At 46.8% G+C, this 25,741-nt stretch overlaps 1 protein-coding gene across 3 annotated transcripts; it reads left to right on the top strand.

Moving 5' to 3' along the window:
- Nucleotides 1-404: 404 nt before the first annotated feature.
- Nucleotides 405-22,807, top strand: C8H14orf93 (chromosome 8 C14orf93 homolog). 3 transcript variants are annotated; one of them, XM_036114815.2, is made up of 7 exons: nt 405-453; nt 12,767-13,811; nt 16,018-16,338; nt 19,893-19,954; nt 20,179-20,282; nt 21,371-21,483; nt 21,759-22,807. In XM_036114815.2, the coding sequence occupies exons 2-7, from the start codon at nt 13,212-13,214 to the stop codon at nt 22,176-22,178; spliced, it is 1,620 nt and encodes a 539-aa protein (XP_035970708.1). In that variant the 5' UTR covers nt 405-453; nt 12,767-13,211; the 3' UTR covers nt 22,179-22,807. The 3 variants fall into 3 exon arrangements, with proteins under 3 accessions (XP_035970708.1, XP_035970710.1, XP_035970709.1); XM_036114816.2 differs by having other exon boundaries at nt 409-453; nt 12,987-13,811; XM_036114817.2 differs by lacking the exon at nt 16,018-16,338.
- Nucleotides 22,808-25,741: the final 2,934 nt, after the last annotated feature.

The following is a 25,741-nucleotide window of genomic DNA, read 5'->3' as shown; positions in this document are numbered from 1 at the left end:
CTCAGGCCGACGCACCAAGTCCTTGATGCCTAATTCCAGTCTGAAATTTTACTGACTAGCTAGCTAACCAAGTTTAGCAAATTGTCAGAAGGAGCTCGCTCACTGAACTGTTACTCGTAATCGATGCCGAGGGCCTCGTTTCACCGAGAAAGGACGATGGGAAAGGGTGAGGAGGGTGAGAAAGTGAAAGGAAAGCGAGAGAGGTGGGGAAGGGGATAGATGCGAGCCGACCGCCAGGGTCCAGCTGGGAGGGGGTCGGGGGTCGGGGGGCCCTCAGGGGCCCCCTGGGGACCCAGCCTCGGGCGCGGCGCGTGTGCTTGCGGGAGGGGCGCCCGGCGGCCGCCGGCGACCAATCCGGGAGGGCGTCCGGGGAGGGGCGGGGCTTGCCGGCTCGGGCGCCGCGAGTCCTCCTTTTTGCACACACACGAATACAAAGAGCCATACGACCTTCGGGTATCCTTTTTCCATTTTTTTCCCTCCTTAATCTTGTGTGTGTTTTCAAAATTTTTAAAAATAGAGATCTGTGGCAGTGCTGGGGTGAGGAAACTGTTGCTAAGGGGAATTTGCGCTTTCCCCCATTTCTTTTTCTGTCTCTCTTCCTCTTTCTTTTTTCCTGGTCAAGGTTTTAAATATACCAAGAAGTTGAGAAGCCGGATGGCCGTGTACAACTATTTCCAGCCAAATTTATAGAGATTTTTTTTTTCTTTTTGTTATCACATTTTAAAAACTGGTAAATTTTTATGGTCGAGGTATTTAAAAAATTCAGCCGCTTGGGGAGTATAGATTTTTTTTTTTTTAAGGCGGGGTGAAGGGATAATGTAAATTTCTGCCACGAGCAACGTCAAGGGCAACGTCGAAAGAAGCGGAGAATTGAGACTCCCTCACAAAGCTGTTTGCGTGCGTTTTACACACCCTCCCCCAGAACCAAAACCAAGTGGCTTTAATGTGGCAATTGTCCAAGGCCAATAGGTTAAAAATGTTTGGATATTATAATTGAGACACTCATCTCCCCGGGGAGGGGGGCAAAGCCCTTCTTACAAATGTGTCTTACATTTTCATGAAGACATCGTGTGTGTGTGTTTGTGTGTGTGTTTTGAAGCAAATGATTTCATAAAGATTTATCTTGGGGTTTGTGCTTTGTGTATATGTACAGTATGTGTATATGTGCCATATCAGATTTTGTTTTCAAAAGAGATTACCTTTGATTTTATGTGTGCAAAGTAGCCCTTATTAGGATGTGATTTTTTTTTCTGTTGTGTTCCCAAATGTGATCCAAACAGGATTTCGTGTGCAAATTAGAGCTTAGAAGAAATCCTATGCTTAGCATACTTAGGCACTTTCATTTTATGTGCATTTACTGTATTTTTCTACTCCTCTTTTAAAGTATCAGATTAGTGAATAATTAAATAATTGCCAGGGAGTATATAGTCCATGTGGCAAATGAGAGTAGGCAATTTACTGAATCTGTGGTTCAAAGCCTTCTTTAGTGACTGTTTTGCCTTAAGTGGTTTTGCTTTTTATTGTCTCACGTTCTTAAATGTACAGCTGTGTATATTTTGGCCTTCATGTGTGGTTTGGTTGGTGTGTTCAGAGGGGAAGTTCTCTCTTGGCTTTTTGACAAAATGGTCGTTTATAGGTTGGGATTTGTTCGAAAAGCTCCACAGCTGGCAAAGTGTCAGGAAAATAATCCAGTCAAGTCCAATTCTCAAAAACCGTTCATGGTGGTTGTGATGGGGGAGGGGCGAAGAGGAGGCAAAGGCAAATAATACATAGGAGGGGGATAAGAAATGCATTGTGGTTATCGTGTTGCATTTTTGGATTGAGTAGCCTTCTCCCCAGGTCTAAGAGTCAAGAGAAAAGGGTAAAAGAATCAGAGGACAAAACAGGCTCAGAGCAAAGCCTGTTATGTGAGCCATAGTCTCACTTCATTCTGTTACTGAACCACTGTCTCCTATTAGGAGTCATATGGAAAATATATTCAAATCTGTTTTCACAGATTGGAGTGAAAGCATAGGAAGTGTATGGGGTGATGAGGGAGAAACTGGAATGTCACCAGTGAAGTAGCAACCAGGATATAAAAAAGGATCTACTGTAGAGTTCAAATTTAATTACAACAAAGCCTCTGTAGGATGATGGTAATACATTTCCATTCCTCAGCCAGCGCCCTACTCAGTTTCAAGTAGTATTTAGGACGCCTCAACAACAGCTTTAAGATTATTTGTCCAGGTCTTGAAATTCATTATAATGAAAGTGGCCCTCTGTGGGCTCTCTGGGCTTCTTACCTGTACTGGGTGTATTTTTATTTCCTGACAGTGCAAGTCAGATCAGTACTTAATAAATACTGTCTCAAATATGGATCATTCCACAAGTTTAGACCTGCATGCGTATCTTTGAAATCTAGTCAGATTCCAATGACTTTGTGATGGCGGCAGCGCTGGGAATTTTTAATGGAGTTTTGTTCTAATTCTTTTCCACATCACTGCAGGTCATCACTCTTCAGCTTCTCGGGAGAGAGCGCTCGTCCCAGAGAGGTACACAACCCAAGCCTCTGACTTGCTAAGCTATTTGATTTTTCCTAGGAATCTAGACTCACGTCCAGTGTCCTTGCTTTGAGTCCCACGAACATATCGTTGGCTTTGTCTTCCTACCAAAGCACAGCTAAACTCGGTTGACTGGGAATCGCGGGGCTCCTAGAGATTAAAACTTTGAACTAAGGGGAACTGCCACTTTGCTAGTGGTATCTGAAAGACCCGTAACCATGGCCGACAGAAATTTTAAGCCTTCCACCACCAAATGTATGAGACCTATTTGTGGCACTGAATTTATAATCGTGTACACGCAGCTTTGTAAGCAGCAAAGAACTAACCCGAGTAAACAAAACAAAATAAGCTAAAGATGGCGCCTGACGGCCTTGAAAAAGCCTCGCAGTCGTGTCCCTCCCTGAGGTGGCCCCTCCCCTCCCTGGCTCGTTGAGTGATTGCGGATTGCAGCCAATAACGTCCCTTGCCCTGCTCCCCTCATCGTCCAATCGCCAATCACCGGGAGCCAGGGACAGGCGGGGCGGTGCCTCCCCGCGTGCGCGCGCTGGCGGGGTACACGGGCCGGCGCCGCCGTCTTCCTTGCGAGGCTGCGCGCTCGTGTAGGCGCCGCTGAGTCAGCTGGAGCGGCGGCGCCGGGCACACGCGGTGGAACACCCGGGACGAAGCACCTGTAGGGCTGCCAGAGCCGGACCGCAGCGGGAAGTTCCCGGCGGCTCTCAGCCCAAGTCCGCAGAGCTTTTGTGGCCACGGAGTCTACCCACGGTGACCCGGCGAGATCCCCGACCGCGCCTCGGGCCACGGGGCTGTTTGCCGCTACACCCCTTTCCCCCGGAACCCCCAGGGCACTCTGCGGTGGGGCTCAGGGGCGAGTCGTCCTGACCCGTGCGGCCTGACCCGAGGGCAGTGCTCGAGCTCTCTTCTCCCAGTGTCAGAAATGGTTCTGCTGTCTCTGGTGCCCACCTTGTCATCTCTGACTAATATTTAATCAACATTTACCGAGGGTTCAGGGCACGTGATGTAGCTTTAGGAGCTAGCTTTTCATCTTTTTCAGTTGATCCAGAAATGCAGGACTTGTCCTTTATGTCAGGTACATTTCTATGAAAATCTTAAACCAATCTTAGCAAGTTGCATTTTAACAAATGTAAATTAAAAAGACGGCTACACTAGGCTAAAAACTCTTAAACCACTATACAAGTATACTTGAAATCTTCGGATTAGTGGAGGTCTTTTTTTGGGGTCTCATTCTCCCCTTAGATCTACATCTCTCTCTCTCTCTTTTTTTAACCCCTGAAAATGAGGTCTTAGATTTTCTCTGCAGAGCAGTAGATGGGTCGATCTTTCAAAATGTAGGAAAATAATATTTTCTGGTATTTGCTTACTTGCTCTGGTGTGATAAAGGGGCTCTTTCTTGATAGAAACAGGTGAGCCATATTGCACCTCCAAGTGGAGGAGCAGGGCTGACCAGCACGGCTTGAGCTTTAAGTGGCCATTTTCCTCTCTTTATTTCTTAAAATGAAAATTATGGTATGAATTGCTGTGCTTTCAGTAATCACATTTAAGGAAGTCCATTGCTAGCGTGACCCTGAATGAGCCAAGGGCCCATTACAAAGACATATATCATCAGAGTGATACCATATCATACACATCTATTAAATAGTGAGGAAACTTTTATTTTTCATAGTTTGGAGGTGAACTCAGTCATGCAGAAAATTCTAAGCTCAGAATGGGTTGAAAGCAAGCAAGGGAGCTGCCAAGAGGATGATATATTTAGTTCTAACACAAATACATGTGACTTGGGAGGAAAGGCGTAGTTAAGATTATGGACAGTCTCACCCTGAACTGTCTGAAGAAGATGACTTTTGTTTCTTTTTTATCTAAATATTTATTTTTTTTAAAGATTTTATTTATTTATTTGACAGAGAGAGATACAGCAAGAAAGGGAATACAAGCAGTGGGAGAGGGAGAAGCAGGCTTCCGGCTGAGCAGGGAGCCCGATATGGGGCTGGATCCCAGGACCCTGGGATCATGACCTGAGCCGAAGGCAGACACTTAACGACTGAGCCATCCAGGCGCCCCTTTATCTAAATATTTATGAAGAAAATACCAAAATTACCGAAAAGTACATTTTCCGGGCCCCTTTCACATGTGTTAAAATTAGACACTGAATGAAGCCCAAATATATATTTTATGGAAACTTGTTTGACAGCTCCTGTCATTTTGTGCTGGCAACTCATCAAAAGATTAGAGATCTTTTTCTTAACACTCAATTCTAAAAGTTGATAGCATTTTGCAAATGGCCTGTATATTATTCTGTGGCGGTCAACCTTAGTTTATTCCTTTTTTTTTTTTTTCCTTTCTGGAATGAAAATATGAATTATTGGCTTGAAAATAAATTAGCAATCTGAAATTGCAAAAGTTGACCGTATTAAAATGTTTAATAATGATGGTTTATATACTGCCCAGATAATTTACTTCAGTTAACCATTGCTTTGCCAAACATTCCATGGATTGCTTCATGGGTTATTGAATTAAAGTTACACATTTTGAGAAGTAAAATAAAGATATTAGAATAAAGTTTATGCACCTTAATAATGTTGGCAGGGTTAAATGGGCTCTAGAACCGTAAGCCAGTGCTGGAAAAAAGCAAGAATAATTAATTATGTTAGTTTGGGAGCGTTAGAAAAGGATTTAACAGGTTGTAACAACAAATAATGCAGCACTGTTTATAATAAAGTTCTGTTATCAATCTGGATTATTCATACTGAGGAAAGTCTGCCTCTAAGTAAAAAGAGAGTCTCAATAGTATATCTCTTTGTCTTCCTATCTCCACGTCAAAGAATTTTTGCCCTGTATTCATTTTTTCTTCTCTGCAGTTTCAGGGAAAAGTTACCATTCCTTCCTTCTCCCATTGGGAGGATCCCTCCTAGAAGAAAACTTAAATTCTTTTCTAATATCTTCATCCTTTACTTTCTCACGGCCTTCTTTCTTTCTTTCAAGTCTTGTTCTTTTTTTTTTTTTTTAAGTAGGCTGCACACCCAACCTGGGGCTTGAACTCATGACCCTGAGATCAAGAGTCACGTGCTCTACTGAGTGAGCCAGCCAGGTACCCTTGGTAGTTCTATTTTTGAGGAATCTCCATACGGTTTTCCAGAGTGGCTGCACCAATTTGCATTCCGAACAACAGTGCACAGGGTTTCTTTTTCTCCACATCCTCGCCAACACTTGTTGCTTCTTGTGTTTTTGATTTTAGCCATTCTGAGAGGTGTGAGGTGATAGCTCATTGTGGTTTTGATTTGCATTTCCCTGATGATGAGTGATGTTGAGCATCTTTTCATGTGTCTGTTGGTCATCCCTATGGCCATCTTCTTTGGAGAAATGTCTCTTCATGTCTTCTGCCCATATTTAAATTGGATTATTTGTTTTTTTGTGTGTTGAGTTGTAAGTTCTTTATATTTTGGATATTTATTGGATATCTTATTTGCAAATATCTTCTCTCATTCAGTAGGTTGTCTTAGTTTTGTTGACTGTTTCCTATGCTGTACAGAACTTTTTTGTTTTGATGTAGTCCCGATAGTTTTGTTGTTGTTTGTTTGTTTTTTAGAGAGGAAGGGGGGAGGGGCAAAGGAAGAGAATTTTAAGCAGGCTCTACGCCCAGTGCAAAGCCTGAAGAAGGGTTCAATCTCATTACCCTGAGATCATGACCTGAGCCGAAATAAGAGTCGGATGCTTAACCGACTGAGCCACTTAGGCGCTCCCCAGTAGTTTATTTTTGCTTTTGTTTCCCTTGCCTCAGGAGATATATCTAGAAAAATGTTGCTGTGGCTAATGTCACAGAAATCACTGACCTTTTTCCTTCTGCTTTGTAAGTGTAGTAAAGCTCTAGAGCCTCTTCTGACTTCCTTGTTATTTCCTTCCTTTCATAACTAAACTCTAGAAGACTTGACTTCATGTCTTGTTTGCATTTTCTCTCCATCAATTCCTCTTTCATCTACTGCATAGTATTACTTTCACTGAAAAATTACCTCTCTGATCATGACCAATGACCATCACAGACAAATAAAATGTATCTCCTTAATTTTCATCTTTTTTAGCCATTCTGCTGCACCTGTCACAGTTGATTAGATCCACGTTCTTGAAATTCTTTCTACTTTGGCTTTCATAACACTCTTTTTCTCCCACCTCACTGACCATTCTTCTCTTTTAATGAAGCCTCTTGCACAGAGTGGCTTTAAGCACTGTCCTTGGCCTTTGCATTTCACACTTTATCCTTACTCCTGGGAGAGTGCATTCACTCTCTCAGGTTCAACTGCAACCCTCCTGCTAAAGATTCTAAATCTGCATTCCAGCTCTGACCTTCCTCTGGGTTTTTTTTTTAGGTCCTAGTTAGTTGCTATCAGGACATCCATTTAACGATGTTGTTATCAGTTTGAAATTTAACTTGTTAAGTAAATACACATCTGGGGTGCCTGGCTGGCTCAGTTGGTAGATTATGTGACTCTTGATCTCCGGGGGGTGAGTTCAAGCCCCAAGTTGGGCATAGAGCTCCCTAAAATATAATAAATAGGGGCGCCTTGGGGCGCCTGGGTGGCTCAGTCGTTAAGCGTCTGCCTTCGGCTCAGGTCCTGATCCCAGGGTCCTGGGATCGAGTCCCGCGTCAGGCTCCCTGCTCCACGGGAAGCCTGTTTCTCCCTCCCCCTCTCCCCCTGCTTGTGATCCTGCTCTCACTGTGTCTCTCTGTCAAATAAATAAATAAAATCTTTAAAAAAAAAAAGGGGGGGGGCGCCTGGGTGGCTTAGTCGTTAAGCGTCTGCCTTTGGCTCAGGTCATGGTCCCGGGGTCCTGGGATCAAGCCCTGCATCAGGCTCCCTGCTCTGCGGGAGGCCTGCTTCTCCCTCTCCCACTCCCCCTGCTTGTGTTCCCTCCCTCTTTGTGTCTCTCTCTGTCAAATAAATAAATAAATAAAATCTTAAAAGAAAAAAATACATACGTACCTACACATCTTCCCTAACATGGTGGTGCCTCCTCTCAATGTCCTCGTTTCCTTTTTTTTTTTTTTTAGAATTTATTTATTTGAGAGAGAGAGTGTGTGTGCACATGTGCACATGTCAGCAGGGGGTGGGCGGGAGGGAGAGAGGGAGAGAATCTCAGGCGAGTTCCCCACTGAGCACAGAACCCGATGTGGGGGCAATCCCACAACCCATGAGGTCATGACCTGAGCCGAAACCAAGAACCGGGCGCCCAACCAACTAGGCCACCTCAACTTTCTCATTTCTATCATTCTGTCAATGGTACCATCTGCTGACCCTCAGGTTGATAAATCTTAGCCAATATTTCTGTCCCCCATATTTATTAAGTAAAGAAATATTATCAGGTCTTCCTTCAGGATGTTGAAACTTCATATCCACAACCCTCATTCTCAACTCACTTCAGGATTGAAGAGTCTGCTAATAATCTCTAACTCTTCCACTAGGTATCTAAGACAGGGGTCAGCAAATTGCAGCCCATAGGCTGGCTGGCCTGCCATCTGTTTTTGTATGGCCCGTGACCTAAGACTGGCTTTTATATTTCTTAATGTAAGTGTTAAATATAATATCTGATGACATTTCTGTGTCCATAAATAAAGTTTTATTGGAACACAGTTGTGCTCATTATGTATTGTCATGTTTATGTATTGTCCGTGGCTGTTTTGTGCTACAATGGCAGAGCTGAGTAGTTGTGACAGCAGCCACATGACTTGCAAAGCCAGAATTACTTACTGTCTGGTCCTTTATGTAAAGGAAAAGGTTTGCTGACCCCTACACTAGAAGTTTCCTTAACATGGTTTTCAAAGTCCTATGTCAGCTTTCCATACCTTTGCTCTGACCTCGCACATGCACCTTGTAAATTCCTGTAATGTTTGTTTTTCCTTTCATCTCTCACGTCTTCTTTCCACCCTACCAATTCCTTCTGTACATTGCCCAAGGCTCAGTTGGAGGTTTTTCTTCTGTAAGACCCCTTTCTCATATGATTTCATTCTGTTATCTTTCCATTATTTTAAACTATCGCCTCAAGAATTTTTGTCTGCACCATATTTTTAGGCACTTGTATTTTGCTTTGTTCCTTAAACATTCCATTCTCACATATGCTATAAGCTCCTTGCATATAGGGACTTTGTCTTCCCTTCATTTGAGTACTTAGTGGTGGCAATCCATTTTGGTGACTCATCCTTCAGCATGGCCTTGCATACAGAGAATTTTTAGAAACTTTTTTTTTCAACTTGTTTTTTTTTCTCTAGTGGGGATGTATGTAGCTAATGAAATTTGTGCTTTGTTTTATTTTTAATCCAACTTATCCAGCATTTAAGTTGTTATCTGGTTATTAAATATTATAATGTGAAAGATTCCTTTATTACCTGCTGACTCTCCTTTCTTTCCTTGTCCTTTCATTTCAATGTCTTAGAGCTTAAGTGGATATAGGAGCCAGTACAATTAAGTCAGCAGGAATGTCCACAGAAACCAAATAAGAGTTATTTGAATACCCATTGTGCTACACTGCACTGTACCAGATTTATATAGACAGGTTAATTAAAAAAAAAAACACCAATTGTTGCTCTGAATGTGACGTTCTAAAATGGACATAGTTAGAGGCACCTGAGTGGCTCAGTCAGTTAAGTGTCTGTTGATTTCAGCTCGGGTCATGATCTCAGGGTTGTGAGATTGAGCCCCGAGTCGGGCTCTGTGCTGGGCATGGAGCCTGCTTAAGATTTTCTCCCTCTCTCTCTGCCCCTCCCCCCTCAAAAAATAATAATAATTAAAAATAAATAAATAAAATGGACATACTTAGGGTTTTTTTTAAGCTTTATTTATTTGAGAGAGAGTGTGTGTGTGAGAGAGAGCACGAGCAGGGGAGGGGGCAGAGAAGAGGGAGAAACAGACTCCTTGCTGAGCAGGGAGCCCCACTCCGGGTTTGATCCCAGGACCCTGAGATCATGACCTGAGCCGAAGGCAGATGCTTAACCGACTGAGCCACCCAGGCACCCCAAACGTAGTTAGGTTAATACACAAAGTAGAAAAGCAGAAAGAAATTGAGGAACAAAATTATAGAGATGGTAGAATCATGATTTAGGGTGGGGGGAGGGGCAAAGGGAGAGGGAGAGAGAGAATCTTAAACAGGCTCCACACCCAGCACAGAGCCCGATGTAGGGCTCAATCTCGAACCCTGAGATCATGACCTGAACCAAAATCAAGAGTCAGACTCTTAACTGACTGAGCCATTCAGGCACCCTGAATCATGATTTTTTATGTCAACACAAATATGAAAATATATTTATCATTAAAAGCTAGCAGAGTTGTATATTATCCCCAGTCTAAAGCCAGTTCATGAGAGTAATAAATTGCAAATACTCTGGGTTTTTTGTTTTATTATTTATTTGACAGAGAGAGACACAGCAAGAGAGGGAACACAAGCAGGGGGAGTGGGAGAGGGAACACTGAGCAGGGAGCCCGATGCGGGGCTTGATCCCAGGACCCTGGGATCATGACCTGAGCCAAAGAAGGCAGACGCTTAGCGATTGGCCACCCAGGCACCCCTGCAAATACTCTGTTTTCTCAATAACTTTTCTAATGTATATCATAGAAGCTTTTATATGTATACATGCCTCTTTGTAGACTTGAATTTATTGTGTCTTAGAAATTTGTTATTAAATTTAGGGGGAAGTCCCCCAAGTTCCATTTCAAGCCATTGCATTTTTTTCAAGATTGGGAAATCAGGATGGGGGTCCAGGATGGGAACACAAAATATTTCAGGAATAATCGTATCATCCAGCTGCTATTTGCGGAGCACTGACCATGTGCCAGCACTCTGTAGGTGCCTTACATACATTATGTATGTATAATCATCACAAAAATACTCCAAGTAGGCAGACAGAAGAGCACTGGGGCTCAGAAAAGGGAATCATTTTTCCAAGTTCACACAGCTGTTAAGTAGTGCAGCAGGATGAGAAATACACACACACACACACACATATTTTAAATTTCCAGTTCAGTGCTGTTTTGGAATGATGACCTGGGAATGACCATTCAAGGGGGAAGGAAGGGCTCGAGGCAGGCACAGCACTGGCAGGGGTTAAGGCCTCTTGCAAGAAAGAGTAAGTGTTGGGGGCAAGAACGTAGCCATTGTCATTTTGGTACCAGAAGGGGTACCCACCCAGTGTGCCAACCTGATGCATCTTAGTTTCTGATTTTACATATACTGAACCCAACTGGCAACCATTTGTATCTTATCTTCTACATAACTGTCTTTTTCTCACAATAGCCATGGTTCAGATTAAACTCCTTGCATGACGTTGGCTAAAAACCCTGCAAGAACAGTGAAGGCCCGGGGCGCCTGGGTGGCTCAGTCGTTAAGCATCTGCCTTCGGCTCAGGTCATGATCCCAGGGTCCTGGGATTGAGCCCCACATCAGGCTCCCTGCTCCGTGGGGAGCCTGCTTCTCCCTCTCCCACTCCCCCTGCTTCTGTTCCCTCTCTCGCTGTGTCTCTGTCAAATAAATAAATAAAATCTTTAAATAATAATAAAAAAAGAACAGTGAAGGCCCTTATTTAGGAAGGGAAAGGTTATATAAATGATTCATCCATAAACTGACACAGGACTTGCTTAGTGTTTTCCTCTAACCTTTAGTTTTAGGTTAAGCTGTGCCTTCCAGTGACTCTAATGACAGAGAAGCTGCAGATGGATTTGAGTGAAGTTCTTATAAGTAGAATACCTGGCACAGAAACCGTTTTGTTTTGTTTTGTTTTATATACACACACACACACACACACACACACACACACACACATACATACATATATATATTAGAAAGAGCAAATCAAAGACTATTCTTTATTAACCAAATGTAATGAAAATGCAGTCAGATTTATGTTTTAGTACCGCAGAGGCATCGATATTACCTGTTTCTGAAATGAGATTGCTGATTCAAAAAAAGCCCCCAAATCTCAATATATAGAAAATTCTCTTACCCACCTCCTCTTTTTTTTTTTTTTAAAGATTTTATTTATTTGACAGAGAGAGACACAGCGAGAGAGGGAACACAAGCAGGGGGAGTGGGAGAGGGAGAAGCAGGCCTCCCGCTGAGCAGGGAGCCCGATGCGGGGCTCGATCCCAGGACCCCGGGATCATGACCTGAGCCAAAGGCAGCTGCTTAACCGACTGAGCCACCCAGGCGCCCCTCCTCCTCTTTTTTTTAATTGTGATGTTATGATATAATTTACAGGGTAAGATGGAAATGTATCTCTTGTGGAAACTCTAAACATAAGATTCTGTCACTTAGGGGGCTTCAGGCAGAGGATTCTTTTTTCTATAATCAAGTATTTAGCAAAGACAACATGAAGCTCCTTGGACTGTTCTCAGTCGTACAATCCAACCCTCCCTTACCTTTTTTCTTTTCCTTCTAGAGTAGTTTAGTTGCTTACCTACGATGATTCAAAAGTGAGGCAGTTTGGTTTATCATTGATATTCTGGTTTCCTCTTTAATGGGGCTGGTCATGTGGGCAAAGTGGCAGCACTGAGCTATTTAAGCATGCCTTTTGAGCTTTGCCCCTCCCTCAAGGAGTTTGAGAAGTGGAGATGAGGGGCCTCAGAGGTGATTTCTCTCGGGGCTACCAGCTGTAGGATTCAGAACAGCTGGATTCCTCTTCAGAGGCTGGACGCCCAGATGCACAACTGTGAGAGCCAGGGGGCTGTGCGGCTGGGGTCACCGCAGCTTTATTCTCTGATACAGCTTTCCCCTTCCTTTCCCTGCCCCACCCCCAAAGCGTCAGTGATATAATAGTGTGAGGTTGGTGACATGTTGAGGGCTGTCGGCATATTCCTTACTTAGGAGTCTTACTCTGAATGCATCTGTAAGAAAATTATAGGGAGGGTAGAATCGTGATTCTTTATGTCAACAAAAAGTGGTTATCAGTTAAAAAAATAAACACTAGATTGAAAGTAGCAATAACTGGATTCTGCCGTCTCCCTCTGACCTTGAAAAAGATCTATAACTCGTCAGCATGTCTCTTCGGTGGACCTGGGGTAATATGTGTTTCCTAGAGCTTCTGTGTGGTTGAGATAACCTGCGGGAAGTGTTCTGAACTCCTTAAGGAATGATGTCAAGGAGACAAAAGGCAATGACTGTTATTACTGCAAAGATAGTGAGGAGGCAAAGACAGATCTGCATTTTCTTCCTTAATCTTCTCATCTTTCCAGATGCTTGTGGGTCCTTTTGAGTCCCCCTCTCTGTTCCTCAGGTTGGAGTGGCGGGGGGTTCCATGCTTGGGTGCAGAAAGAATGCCTTCTACCCCCTGACACTGTCTTCAGCAGGAAGGCCTGTGTAGGCACCACCCTCTGGGTCAGGGGTGAGTGGGACCCCCAGCGCCCTGGGAGAGCACGGGATCCGCAGATAGAAGAAGGCATCTCTCCTCTGCAGGCCCAGGCTAGGCAGCCATGGACGGTGTGCTCCTGCACGGCTTGCCTACTCCTCCTTCACACAGCCCACTGCCTGGTGGCCAGGCTCCTCTGGTCGCCCTCCATGACACAGGGAAGTGAATCCAAAGAGGCCAGTGCTTCCTACCCGCCTTGAGTCGGGCCGACTGGGGACACCTTTCGGAGCAGTCCGGCAGTGTGAGCCCAGTTGTTCCTGTGGCCATCAGCCATGTCCTTCAGCGCCACCATCCTCTTCTCCCCTCCCGGTGGCAGCGAGACCAGATGCTGCTGCTGCACCTGCAAAAGCGAGACCAGTGCGAGCAGCACGGGCTCCCAGGGCGGGAACCCTCCTGCCAGCACCCCCATCACGGTGACCGGACATGGCCTGGCCGTTCAGAGTTCAGAGCAGCTCCTGCACATTATCTACCAGCGGGTGGAGAAGGCCGTGGGCCTGGCCGAGGCCGCTCTGGGGCTCGCCCGGGCCAACAACGAATTGCTCAAACGTCTCCAGGAGGAGGTGGGTGAGCTGAGGCAAGGGAAAGCCTCAACCCCGGATGAAGACGGGGACGGCCGGGCGCACGGCTCCCCGCCCGAGGAGCCGGGGCCTCTCAAGGAGAGCCCTGGGGAGGCCTGCAAGGCGGCGGCCGCGGCGGAAGAGGAGTGTGACAGCGTGGGCAGCGGCATGCAGGTGGTGATTGAGGAGCTGTGGCAGGTGGGAGCCGCCTCGGCCGTGGGGCCCGGGCCCTTGGGCTTCCCGGCGGCGCAGAGAGACGCGCGGCTCCCGGGGTGCGCCCTGGCGGCCGGCGAGGCGGCCCCGCTGCTCAATCCCGTGAGTATGGCCGCAGAGCAGGACGCGAGTGCCGTGGGGTGGCTCCCGTGGGCTTTTCCGGGCCTGTCCCTCTTCCTTCTCCCTCCCTCTGGTTCCTTTCCAGCCTTCAGCCTTGCTTTTTGGTGTTCCTTGTGCGGAAACAGGACCGCACCAGGCGTCCTTTGCCGGCAGGGATAGGCAGCCCTCGCCCGCTTTGCCCGCTTTCCCCTGAACCGCAGCCTCCGTGGCAGGAGCTCGGGTCTGGTGTGCGGGGTGCCGGCCGTGGCCGCCCCCCCCCCCCCAGGAGCTCTGCGTGCCACCTTCCCGTCCGCAGCTGGCTCCGCTGCTCCGGGGGCTCTGCTTCTCCCAGCTAGGAGGCCTGCGGTGCACAGACGGCTCATTCATATTTTATCACGGGCCCTCCGCCTGCCAAGAGCAATTCAGTACAGAGAGAGATGGGAATGTGGGGGGGAGAGAGACAGAGGTGGAGAGAGAGGGAGAGCCGGAGAGGGACAGAGGGAGGGGCGGGGAGGGAGGAGACGGAAGGAAGGAGAGAGCGAGAGGCCAAAGGGAACGGAAAGACAGGTGTAGGGAGGGAAGGAGGCAGGTGGAGATGAAGGGTTGAGGAAGGAGGAAAAGTGAAAAGAGAGCATAGAGGAAAGGCGAATCTAAATGGCAAGAGACTTCACGCGCACAAGAGAACGTGAGGAAAGGTGGGAAGGAGGTAGAGGGAAGGGAAAAACGTGAGGACAAGAAGTGGACGGCTGGGAGTTCCTGGGAAGAGAGACACGTCGGGAGAAGGAGGGAAGCAAGCACGCCTATTTTGTGAGCAGGAAAAGACACAGAAGTACACTGTGCTATTTCAGTTTCTTTACTGCTCAGGGCCATCTGAGCAGGAAAACCCTGGCTGAGTGGAGTAAAAACTGCAGAGCGTGGCACATGGAAGTACGGAAAGGAGATGGAGCAACTAGGGAGATCATAGAGATGGGAAAGTAACAGATGTGTCACCACTTGAGAGACAGTGGGAGGTCTGTCAGCTCTCCTCCCCCATGCTCTCCCCCCCCCCCTCACTTTCCTCCTCCCTCCACAGGCACAAGGCCCAGACACCCAGGAAAGAGAAAAGGAGCAGAACACACAGGGGAGATGGGAGGGAGGAAACTCCCAGCCCATCTGCTAGATCTGAGAAATGAATGTAGAAACCCCCTGTCCCCTTCCAGTGTCACGCTGCAGCTGGTCACTGCTCCCTGAAGGCCTAGCCATGTGGTGGGTGGTGGCCACTGCTGCTTGCCCCACTCTGCCCAGCCAGGACTCTGGGGGGTGGGGGGGGAGGGTTTGGGGCTGCCGGGAGGTGGGAGGAGGGGGGCGGCGGGCAGTACCAGGTACCAGGCCAGGCAATGCCCTGAGCTTTGGTTCTGTCAGGCAGGGAAGCCTTCCAAGCCGACAGGATGGAATTAGATTTCACAGCGTAGAAAGCAGCTCACAGGTCTATAAATCTCAGCCTCCTCCCCCGCTTCTGTGTTTTTTTTTCCCCCTTCTTTCCCTGTTTTGTTTTCTTGGCTGCAGAAATCCCCCCTCCTTTCTTCCCTCTCTGTCTCCTTCCTCCCTCCTTCCTTTCCCTGCCCTGTATGTCCTTGAATGAGGGCACAGGCAGCAAGTGGATGTCAGGACGGTGACAGTAGGATGCGGCCAGGACAGAATCAAGGTGAGGGCACAGAGAGGTCCTGCGAAGGGAATGGGGTGGGGTGGGGTGAGGCAGTTGGTGCCAGCCTCTCTAGAAATTTCTGACTTTATATCTCCCTTCTTTGCTCCCATTTTTCTCCTGTTTGTTGTTACCATTTTATTTTCTTGTTCCTTCTCTTGCTTGGTGTTCCTTTCTTACCATCACTTCCTCCCCCAATCCCTTTTAGACAAAATACTTGCCTGGCTAGTGTTCTTATACCCAAGAGCAAATCACAGATGATTCCTCACAAATAGAGCGTCAAAACAATCCTTGTCCTTGTAATCAGTCCTGTGGGTAACGATTCAACCCGAGAGGCCCTGTATATCCAAGAAGTATTTGCCAACACTCCCGTAGGAGTCCCAGAGAAACAAGCTATTGACCATTAAGACTGTGCTGGATTCCCCCTGCTTTCTACTCTCTGTTCACTATCCTTGGCCAAAGAATGATGGTTGACCAGGTTCCCCTAAGCCTGGATGGCTAATAGGCTATTCTTTTTTATGTTCTTAGCTGGTGGATGATTATGTGGCCTCTGAGGGTGCAGTACAGCGGGTGCTGGTCCCTGCTTATGCCAAGCAGCTCTCACCAGCCACACAACTGGCTATCCAGCGGGCAACCTCAGAGACAGGGCCAGAAAATGGAAGCAAGCTGCCACCACCCCGCCCCGAGGACATGCTCAGTGCTGCTGCTGTGCTGGATGGTGCCTTGGAAGAGTCAGGCCCCGGGGGAACAGGGGAGCTGAGACACTCTCTAGGGTTTACCGCTTCCCCATGCAGGACCAGAGGGAGTGGGCAGAAGAACTCCAGGCGCAAGCGGGATCTGGTACTCTCCGTGAGTGAGCTCAATTCTATACATTTTTCTTCAGTCTGGAGAGAGAAGTGAAGAATGAAGTGTGGGTTGATTTTAAACATCCCATATTGAATGAATGGTATCCTGAATCCTACTGGAATGGGAGGGGCAAGAAGGAGACAGATTGGTCCATAGCCCTAGGGATAGGCAGACCCCCTGCTAATTGGGGAACTTTTTAAAGGCTTTTCCAAATAGATTGAAATCTTCTGTTTAAAGAAAAGAGAATTGTATCATATCTTCTCCCCGTGAGCTAATAGTCCTGATGGGAAGATCTTTAAGGGATTGATCAGACTGACCACTGAAGGATAGCACTGGGGTAGCCTGCAGATGACCAGTGTTCAGGGTAAGCAGCAAGGGGCCCCTTGGCAGAATGGCCAAGGTATGCTGAGGTAGTCCCAAACTCCAGAGGCGCAGAGGGCCCCTAGACACTCAGCTCAGTTATAAAGGTTTGGCGAGCCTAGGGATTCTAAGAGCTCTTGGCAGGGAAGGTACTGGGCTGAACCAGTTCTGCCTGAAACTTGGAGTGGCTTGGAGCCTCAGGAGCATCCCTAAACATCCTCCAGTGCACAGGGCAGCCGCCCACAATGATTCGACCTAAAACGTCCATAGTGCCAGGGTTGAGAAACCCTGCTCTAGGGTGACCATAGTCCTTTGGATCACCTCTGTGTCCCCAAACATCTTTCTGATAACCGTCGGGGTGTTCTTTGGCTAGATCCTGTTCATATGGACTGTAAGGCATTTCCCTTCTCTGGCTCATGGCTGGTAGAGTCACTGGAGAGTTCTGGATAGGAAGGGAGCTCACCATTCACACCCACCCAAAATCTCGTCACAGTCTAGCCCTTTTCCTCTTGTCACAGTCTTAGTAAAGGTTGAAGCCTGCCAGGTACCGTGCGTACCTCCTTCATCTTCACTGGAGATTGATTCTTCTTTCATTACTTCTTGCTTCTTTTTCCCTTTTCTAAGGGCTCCTGACTCTTACCCTCCCTTTCATTTGATTTGTTTTTACATTGAAGGGTTCTTTCCTTCCCTGGGAAGGAAGACACCATTCATAATCAGAATCAACTGGTTTCTAACCTTCATTTTCAATTTTGGTTATATTCAGGGATAGCTCACTTATCAAAAACGGAATGGATTTAGTTTTTCTGTCAGAAACTTCTGGCCCAAGAGGGCCACTCTCACTGCCAGTGACAGAAATGGAGGCATATACTTAGAAATGCACTGCAAGGGATTTCCCAAAACTTCATAATGTTTAAATCATGAATAAATGTGTGATAATTACAATTTGCATAAAAATGGGACTTTTGACCACTCCCTGTTCTTCTGCCTACGGCCTCCAGTGAGAGGTCTGGGGTTGAGGCCTGGCTGCTGCCTGCCCTTTGGAGAGCCTGGTGGAACTGAGGACCTTACAGGAGGACAGTGGGCTCACCCCTCCTGCTCTCTGTTGCAGTTGCTTGAAAAGGCTCTGAGGACCAGTCAGGGAATTTTGCTGCCCATCACAGAGGAAGGTTTCAGATGTTCTTGTGCCAGACTGTGGTTTCGAGGGAGACGGTTAGCTGCAGGCCTTTAGCTCTGGGAAGGAATCAGAGAGGCATCCCTCCAGTCTGCTCAGGCCGCTGTGGATTGCTGCTGGGGATCCAGAAAGGGGAACCACTGATTTCTTGGAATGCGGCTGATCCCAGCCACCCCTTGGGGAAATGTATTTATTTTTAGCTCACTCAGGAGGTGGGTGAGCCAGCAGCCTTTACAGTCTTAACACTTATTATTGTCTTAGAGTATTTTCCCTTTCCACTTCAAGCCTGGTTTGATTTTTATCAGCTGATTTCTTCCAAGCCACTTGAATTGGAAGCGGTGCAACTCCTCTTTTTTCTTTCTTTCTTTTCTTTCTTTCTTCCACTTTTTTTTTTTTTTTTTTTTGCCAACACTTTCAGATTCTTTCTGAAGCATTCACCCATCCCTTGTGATTCCTTAAATTGGGACTTCTAAGAGGTAAAATAACGATATCAAATATGAAGCTAATTTCGTAACAGTCCTTTTTATAGAGTGGAGACCCTAACCATAAAAAGTTGACAGTACTTTCCTAAACTGATATGGTCAGTCAGTCATAGAGGCAGAAGGGTAAATTGGGGATTTCTCAATTGAAGCTGAAGTCCTGAGATCAGGATATGAGTCCATCGGTTTGGGACTGGGAATTTCCACTGACTGAGGGAGCTTGGGATGAAAATACCATCAGAAACACCGGAACTAAATTTAATCGGAAGAAATGTAAAATCCTGCATCAAAGTTTAAAAAACAAAACAGTTGCAGAATGGCCGAGATAGTAATCCGTATGAAAAATGGACTTGAGTTGACTGTAAGCTCACTAGGAATGACAACTGTGACCTTAGGAATAGGGGTGGGGTTGCTAAGAAAGGTAATACCATCTTGGGTTTCATTCCTAGAAGTGTAGCGTGCCACTCGGGGAAGTAATGCTCCCTTCGGCCAGGTCTCCACTGATGCATTAGATTCGGTTCCCACTGCCACGTTGTCCAAGGGACACTGGCAAGCCAGGGAGCCTGATGGTTTCAAGAGGCGTCTGTCTGGAAATTGTGTCATAAGGAATGGTTGAAGGACTTGGGGATATTTAGACTGGATAGAAGACTTAGAAAATACATGAGAGTCTTCAAAGATTTTAGGTGCTGTTAGGGGCAAAACTGGCCAGATTTTGGAGTCTAAGGCAACACTTTTTAACAATCAACAGTAAAAAAGCTGACTCGAAAAAGAGTAGTGAGAACCCATTCTTAAAGGTATGTGAGCAAAGCTGAAAACCTGTTGAATGTTGTGAAAAGGAGGTTGAGTGATAGCGTCTTCAAGGTCCTTTGCATTTCACATTTCTGTTATTTTAGGTTTGTGTTTTTCAGACCATGCTGTGTGTACCCTTGAGATTTGTGGTAATGTGCAAAGGAATATACTTAGGACATTTTCCTGGGTCATCGATTTTACTAGGAGATTAAGAAGACATTTTTTAAACATTTTATTTTATTTAAATTCAATTAATTAACATATAGTGTAGTGTTAGTTTCAGAGGTAGAGTTCAGTGACTCATCAGTTGCATATAACAGCCAGTGCTCATTACAAGAAGACATTTTTAGATTAAAAGAAATACAGATATATTGTAAAGAGTAGCGGCCCTCAAGAAATGTCCACTTGCAGTAGTCCTGGTGTATATTTGCTCTCTCCTGGCTATTAGGAAGGAGTATGTTTGTGAAAATGTCTGAGACCTTCTGCCCTAGTGATCATATTCCCTAGAAAAAGAAGTAAGACCAGGGATGATCCTGGAGTCTCCATACAAATTAAATGAAAAGGACCACAAAAGGGAGGACATTCAAAATACTGACTTGGATAAGCTCTCTGGCTAAGAAGGGGCATGAACAGAGATGGTGCCCAGACTATGGGAAGGATTCAGGCAGAGAACCCCATAGGGACAATGCTTAGGGAATAGAGGAAGGTGTTATCATATCCACTCCCGGCTTGAATCTGTTTTTGTTTTTTTCCCCTAGAAATTGGTCCACAATGTGCATAACCACATCACCAATGACAAGAGATTCAATGGGTCTGAAAGGTATGATCCTCTTGAGGGAAAAGAATCACAAGGTACTCTGCCAACGAGAGGGAAGCACAGGGCTTCTCCAATACAATAATGAGGCTAAGGCTTTGCCCTCACCATTGTCCCTTGCCTCCTGTCCTTGGCCACGGGGGAGTTTGCCACAAAGTTGATTCGTGCCAGGAATCTCTGTCTGGCTTTTAATATGCTGATTGCCTTGTTCATGATCTTCTTTGTGGCAGCATCAAGTCCTCTTGGAATATTTCAGTAGTGAAGTTCCTTCTGGAAAAGCTCAAGCAGGAGCTGGTGACCAGTCCCCACAACTACACTGATAAGGAGCTGAAAGGTGAGAAAAACGGAATTAACTTCCATCTCATTCTTTTTCCACTCGCTGTTCTTGGTCAGAGAAGAGGCATAATGGAGATGATTTAGGTGGTTTTGAAAATAGTGGACTTAAAAATTTTTTTTGGCTATTCTCACATCTTCGCAGGATTGTTTCTTTTTCTTTTCTTCTTTTCTTTCTTTCTTTCTTTCGGGAGATTGAGCAGGGGTTTGGGTGGGGGGGAGGGAGAGAATCCCAAACAGACTCTGCGCTGAGCACGGAGCCCAACACAGCTTGATCCCAGGACCCCGAGAGCACGACCCAAGCTGAAATCAAGTCAGAAGGTCAACCGACTGAGCCACCCAAGCACCCCTTCTTTTTTTTTTAAAGATTTATTTATTCTAGAGAAAGAGAGAGTGTAAGTGAGGGCAGGGGCAGAGGGAGAGAGAAAATCTCAAGCAAACTCCCTGCTGAGCATAGAGCTGACTCAGGGCTCAATCTCAAGACCCTGAGATCATGACCTGAGCCGAAATCGCTCAACCAACTGAGCCACCCAGGCGCCCCAGGATTGTTTCTAATTGCCTTTTTTTTAATTCCCCTATCCCACTTGAAATGAAAATGGGAGAAGGAAAGGGCTAACACCAGCAGGCATGATGTTTCCGCAGGGCCTGAATCTAGGGTGTTAGGAAAAGGAAGTCAGAATCCAGGCCTGCCCTTTTGTCCCTAAATATTACCTCCTGGGTTTTCTACTTTCCTTACTCTTCTATTATTTGCCCATAGCTAACCCTGAAGCATTAAGAAAGCTTCTGCTGAAAACGCGCTGGTAATCCACTACCAGCAGAGTAGAATGGGAGTGGGTTTAATGGAGCCCAGGTCCGGGGAGGGAGCTACAGAAGCTTGGACTTGTTGTGTGCCAGTGGGAGATATGGGGGGAGTCAGTCTGGACAGGGAGGTGAGCAAAGAGAGCCAAACCAAAGAGGAGTAAATAGATGCTTATGGGTCTGTGAGAAAGCCCACCATCTAGAGTGATGCTCACCTCCCAGCCAGTAGTGTTAGGGCAGAAAAAAAGGGCTGAGCACCTGCTCTCTGCCCCCTCCCTTTTCCCTCCTCAGGAGCCTGTGTAGCCTACTTCCTCACTAAGAGGCGTGAGTACCGCAACTCCCTGAACCCCTTTAAAGGCCTGAAGGAAAAAGAGGAGAAGAAGCTTCGAAGTCGCCGATACCGGGTAGGTTTCTAGGCCTTCCTTTCAAGATGCTAAACACTAAACCCTACTAAGCTCCAGTGGGAAGGGCCAGTGGACGTGGCATCTGAGAATAGGGCTGAGAGCCAGGAATGTTGGCAGATAGAGGAGGAGGAGCGGGAGCCGGTTCTAAGATGACTTGGGGGCTAGGTTCTCTCAGACACAGATTTTACACAGCCTTCTTCCTACGAGAACCTGCTCCCCAAATCTAATGCATAGTTTGTTTCTCTTCCTATCTCTGCCCTGGGCCCCTACCTTAGCTTTTTGCCAACCGATCCAGCATCATGAGGCATTTTGGACCTGAGGACCAACGCCTGTGGAAGGATGTGACAGAAGAGCTGATGTCAGATGAAGAGGACAGTCTTAATGAGCCAGGTGTCTGGGTGGCCCGGCCTCCCCGGTTCCGGGCCCAGCGCCTCACAGAGCTCTGCTACCACCTGGATGCCAACTCTAAGCATGGCACTAAAGCCAACCGTGTGTATGGGCCTCCCTCAGACCGATTACCTTCTGCTGAGGCCCAGCTCCTTCCACCAGAACTTTATAATCCTAATTTTCAAGAAGAGGAAGACGAGGGAGGTGATGAGAATGGACCTGTCTCTCCATCCTTTGACCAACCCCACAAAACCTGCTGTCCTGACTTGAACTCATTCATTGAAATCAAGGTGGAAAAGGATGAATGAAATCTATAACCAAGAATAACTCTGGCATCTGCCACTCCCCATGTCCCAGGGATGGGTGGCCATGGGGCTTCCCAGATTAACAAGGTGTCCTCTGCAGTCTGAGAAAGCAAATCTGTCTCTCTTCTTACCACAGTCCCCAACGGAAGTGGAAGGTGGCAGCTGTGGTGGGGTAAAAAGACTTACCTAGAAGGGGGACCTCCCCGGCTCCCTGTGAATGGCAAGCCAGAAAATGCTTATTTCTAAGCATAAATAGTGCCTCGGGGCGCCTGGGCTGAGGAAAGGAGGAGGATGGGTCTAAGAAACATGAGGCCTTTGTGACATATGCCCCAGTCTCAGAGTTGGTTTTTTTCTGGTTTCACGCAAAGCCCTGGGGAAGCAGCCCTGGTTGCACCTTCTGCTTCACCCTGACTGCTGGTCTGGCTCTGCAGTGGCCGCCCCACAGGACCAGTCCAGGGTCCTACTGCCCCCTGGTGGGCAGTTTCAGTCATGGGCTTGCGTCTTCTGAGCAGAGCACCGCTCCATTATTTGGGAATTGGGATACAGATATAATAGCTATTGTTTATTGAATTATGTAAGGCAGATTTTATTATTCCCATCTAACACATGAAGAAATTAAAGCTTAAAGAGTTCCCATGTCTCACTGGCAGCTGCTGTCCCACTGTGTGACCCAGCAGTATATGGGGCTTTGTAGCTATTTCTTAGTCCTGTCAGCCAAGCTGTATTTGGAGGAAGGGGTGTGTGTGTGTGTGTGTGTGTGTGTGTGTGTGCGTGCGCACGCGGGTGCACACACTCACGCACATGCACCCACACACACTTGCATACAAACTTTGTGCCTGATGAATGGGTTGTGAATTAAAAACGGCTTTCTGTTCAGTCATACAACAAATACTAACTACTTACTAGGTGTCAGGTACTGTGTTAGGTGCTGTGGGTACACTGTTGATCAGGTGAGGTGCTGATTAGAGGTTTGGTTATCTAATCAGGAAGCCAAGCAGTTAAGTCGACAGTGAACAGAACTGCCGTGGGGGTGATGATAGGGGGGTGTAAGGTGCCTCGGCAGCAGACAGCAGGGGTGGCTGACCTACTCTGGTGGTCTGGAAAGGCTTCTCAGACAGTGGTGCTTAAACTGGTACCTGAAAGATGGGGAGGCGTTAACCAGAAGGGAAGGGGAGGCCGGGAGTGTTCCAAACAAGGGAATAGCAAGGACGAAAGTCCAGAGGCAAGAGAGAGCACAGAGGAGTTGCCATCCTCCTGCAGAACAGTTTGAGGAAGGGATGGTGCGGAGAGAAGCTGGAGAGACACCGAGACCTCGTCAAGTATCTTAAATAATAGAGACTTTAGTTCGAAGGCAGTGAGAAATCGTTCAAAGGCGGTGAGCAGGGAAATGAGGTCATCAGTTTTGTGTTTGAGAAGAATCGCTTGCCCTTGGTATGAGATGGACGGCAGGGAGAAAGCCAGGCCGGGGTGGGGGGGGTACTTCTGCAGTGGCCCAGGAGAGAAGAGACAGCTGGAGAGAAAACAATGGTGACAGGAGGACAGATTTGAAAGTGATTTAAGAAGCCGGACTGATAGGACTTGGTGATTGACAGGCCTTGCTGACGGGACTTGGTTGGACTTGAGGCGGAGGGAGGAGGACAGAAGGTTGATGTTCAGGTTTCTGGCTTAAGCAGCAAAGTGGTTAATGGTGCCATTTACTCAGGGGACACTGGAGGAGCCAGTTTCGGGAGGCAGGGAAGGTGAAGTCAACTGAAAGCATTGTATGCCTTTGAGACAACCAAGTGGAGATGCTAGTAGTCAGCTGAGTTTTTCAGTCCAAGAAAGTCTGGGCTAAGGGGCGCCTGGCTGGCTCAGTCAGTGGAGCATGTGACTCTTGATCTCAGGGTCATGAGTTCAAGCCCCATGTTGGGCATAGAGCTTTATTTATTTATTTTTTAAGATTTTATTTATTTATTTATTTGACAGAGAGAGACACAGAGAGAGAGGGAACACAAGCAGGGGCAGAGGGAGAGAGAGAAGCAGGCTTCCCGCTGAGCAAGGAGCCTGATGCGGGGCTCGATCCCAGGACCCTGGGATCATGACCTGAGCCGAGGCAGACGCTTAACTGAGCCACCCAGGCGCTCCTAGAGCTTACTTTAAAAAAGAAAAAGTGTCTGGGCTAGAGATAAGGATTTGGGAGCCATCTGTGTACATAGTTCATAATTCAAATCTTGAGGAGGGAGAACAGGGCGAACAGGGCCTGTGGAGCTCCTGGCTCCAGATGAGACTATGGAACAGTTACTACTGGAGCATGCCTTCATTGCATCCCTCTGCCCCTTCACTTGCCTCTGGTTCTTGTTATCCCCTGAAAATACAGGTCGTTGGTCTCAACTGTGCCCATTGCTGCCACCACCAACTCCCACATGGGCCTCCTTTAAAGGCTTCTCAACTTCTCATAAGGTTCACTCTCCCATCCTCACTCCAGCGTGGGAAAGCTTACAAATATAAGAGGCTCTGTGGATATTTTGGTTGTAAGTAGTTGGAAGGAAGAATCCAGGTTCTCCTTTCCCATCTGGAGACAGGAAAGGAGGGAGAGCCTTATGGTTAATTCTGAAGATGTCGCTCACAGCAGGTTCTGGAGGCAACCTGATAGCTCCCCTCTGTTACTAATGCTTTCAGTGCTCCCTGCTTCTAGTCTGATAGTGAACCCTCCTCTGGATCAGAGAAAAGCTGTAGGCCTGACAGGGAAACAGAGAGGCTGATTCCCCAGAGATGAGGTCAGGGAGACAATGCAGCTAGGACAAAGAAGCCAAATAGTTTGTGCCATTCCCCAAAGATATTAACCTCCTTTGCTTCCCATTCCCTAAGGCTACACTAAGATTATGAAAGGTGTTCAAAATGTTGAAATGAAAATAATATGCATGATTTGTTTGCATAAAATTTTCATACTCATTTACTATCTAAATACAAAGGAATCATTTTCCTTCCCCATTTTACCTCCTCTACCTCTTGTCCCTGATGTGCTAAAGACAAAATCAGTTGCGCTGGTATTTAATTAGGCATGTTCAGCTTCAGCCACCGTTTCTTCTTTCCTTTATTCTTCATGTTTACAGTATGGCCAACACTAGAAGCCTCCTCTTTCCCTTTTCCACCCTGATCTTTTTCACTTGCTAGCCCGTCTAAATGACATTTCTTTTCTTCCTCTTCAATACTTAACTCTTTATCACAATCTCCTGTGGGCCCACCAACGGGCGAGGCGTTCGCTAGCCCTAACACCAGGCCTCCTATTCCTATAGTCCCCTGAAATAGTTGCTAAAAATCTCTTTTCCCAACACCAGGGGGTGTCTTCTAGTCCTCTTTCTGTCCTACCCGGACGGTAGAGATGAGTCCCAACCCTCCTCCTCGTTTCTTTTGCATAGACACCAAAGCTCCTTCCCTCCCTACCGGCGCAGAGCTTTGGGTTCAAAAAGTGGTGTCCTTTTATTGCAGTTTATATGTTGGGCTCTCATTCTGTCTGGACTTGCACAAATTTGCCTTTTTCTTAGTCTGCTCATCCTTCGGGCTGCGCACCACCCACGATCCCCTCC

The sequence above is a fragment of the Halichoerus grypus genome, chromosome 8 (assembly GCF_964656455.1).
Source record: "Halichoerus grypus chromosome 8, mHalGry1.hap1.1, whole genome shotgun sequence".
NCBI lineage: Eukaryota > Metazoa > Chordata > Mammalia > Carnivora > Phocidae > Halichoerus > Halichoerus grypus.
This window is presented reverse-complemented; position numbering and strand designations above follow the sequence as displayed.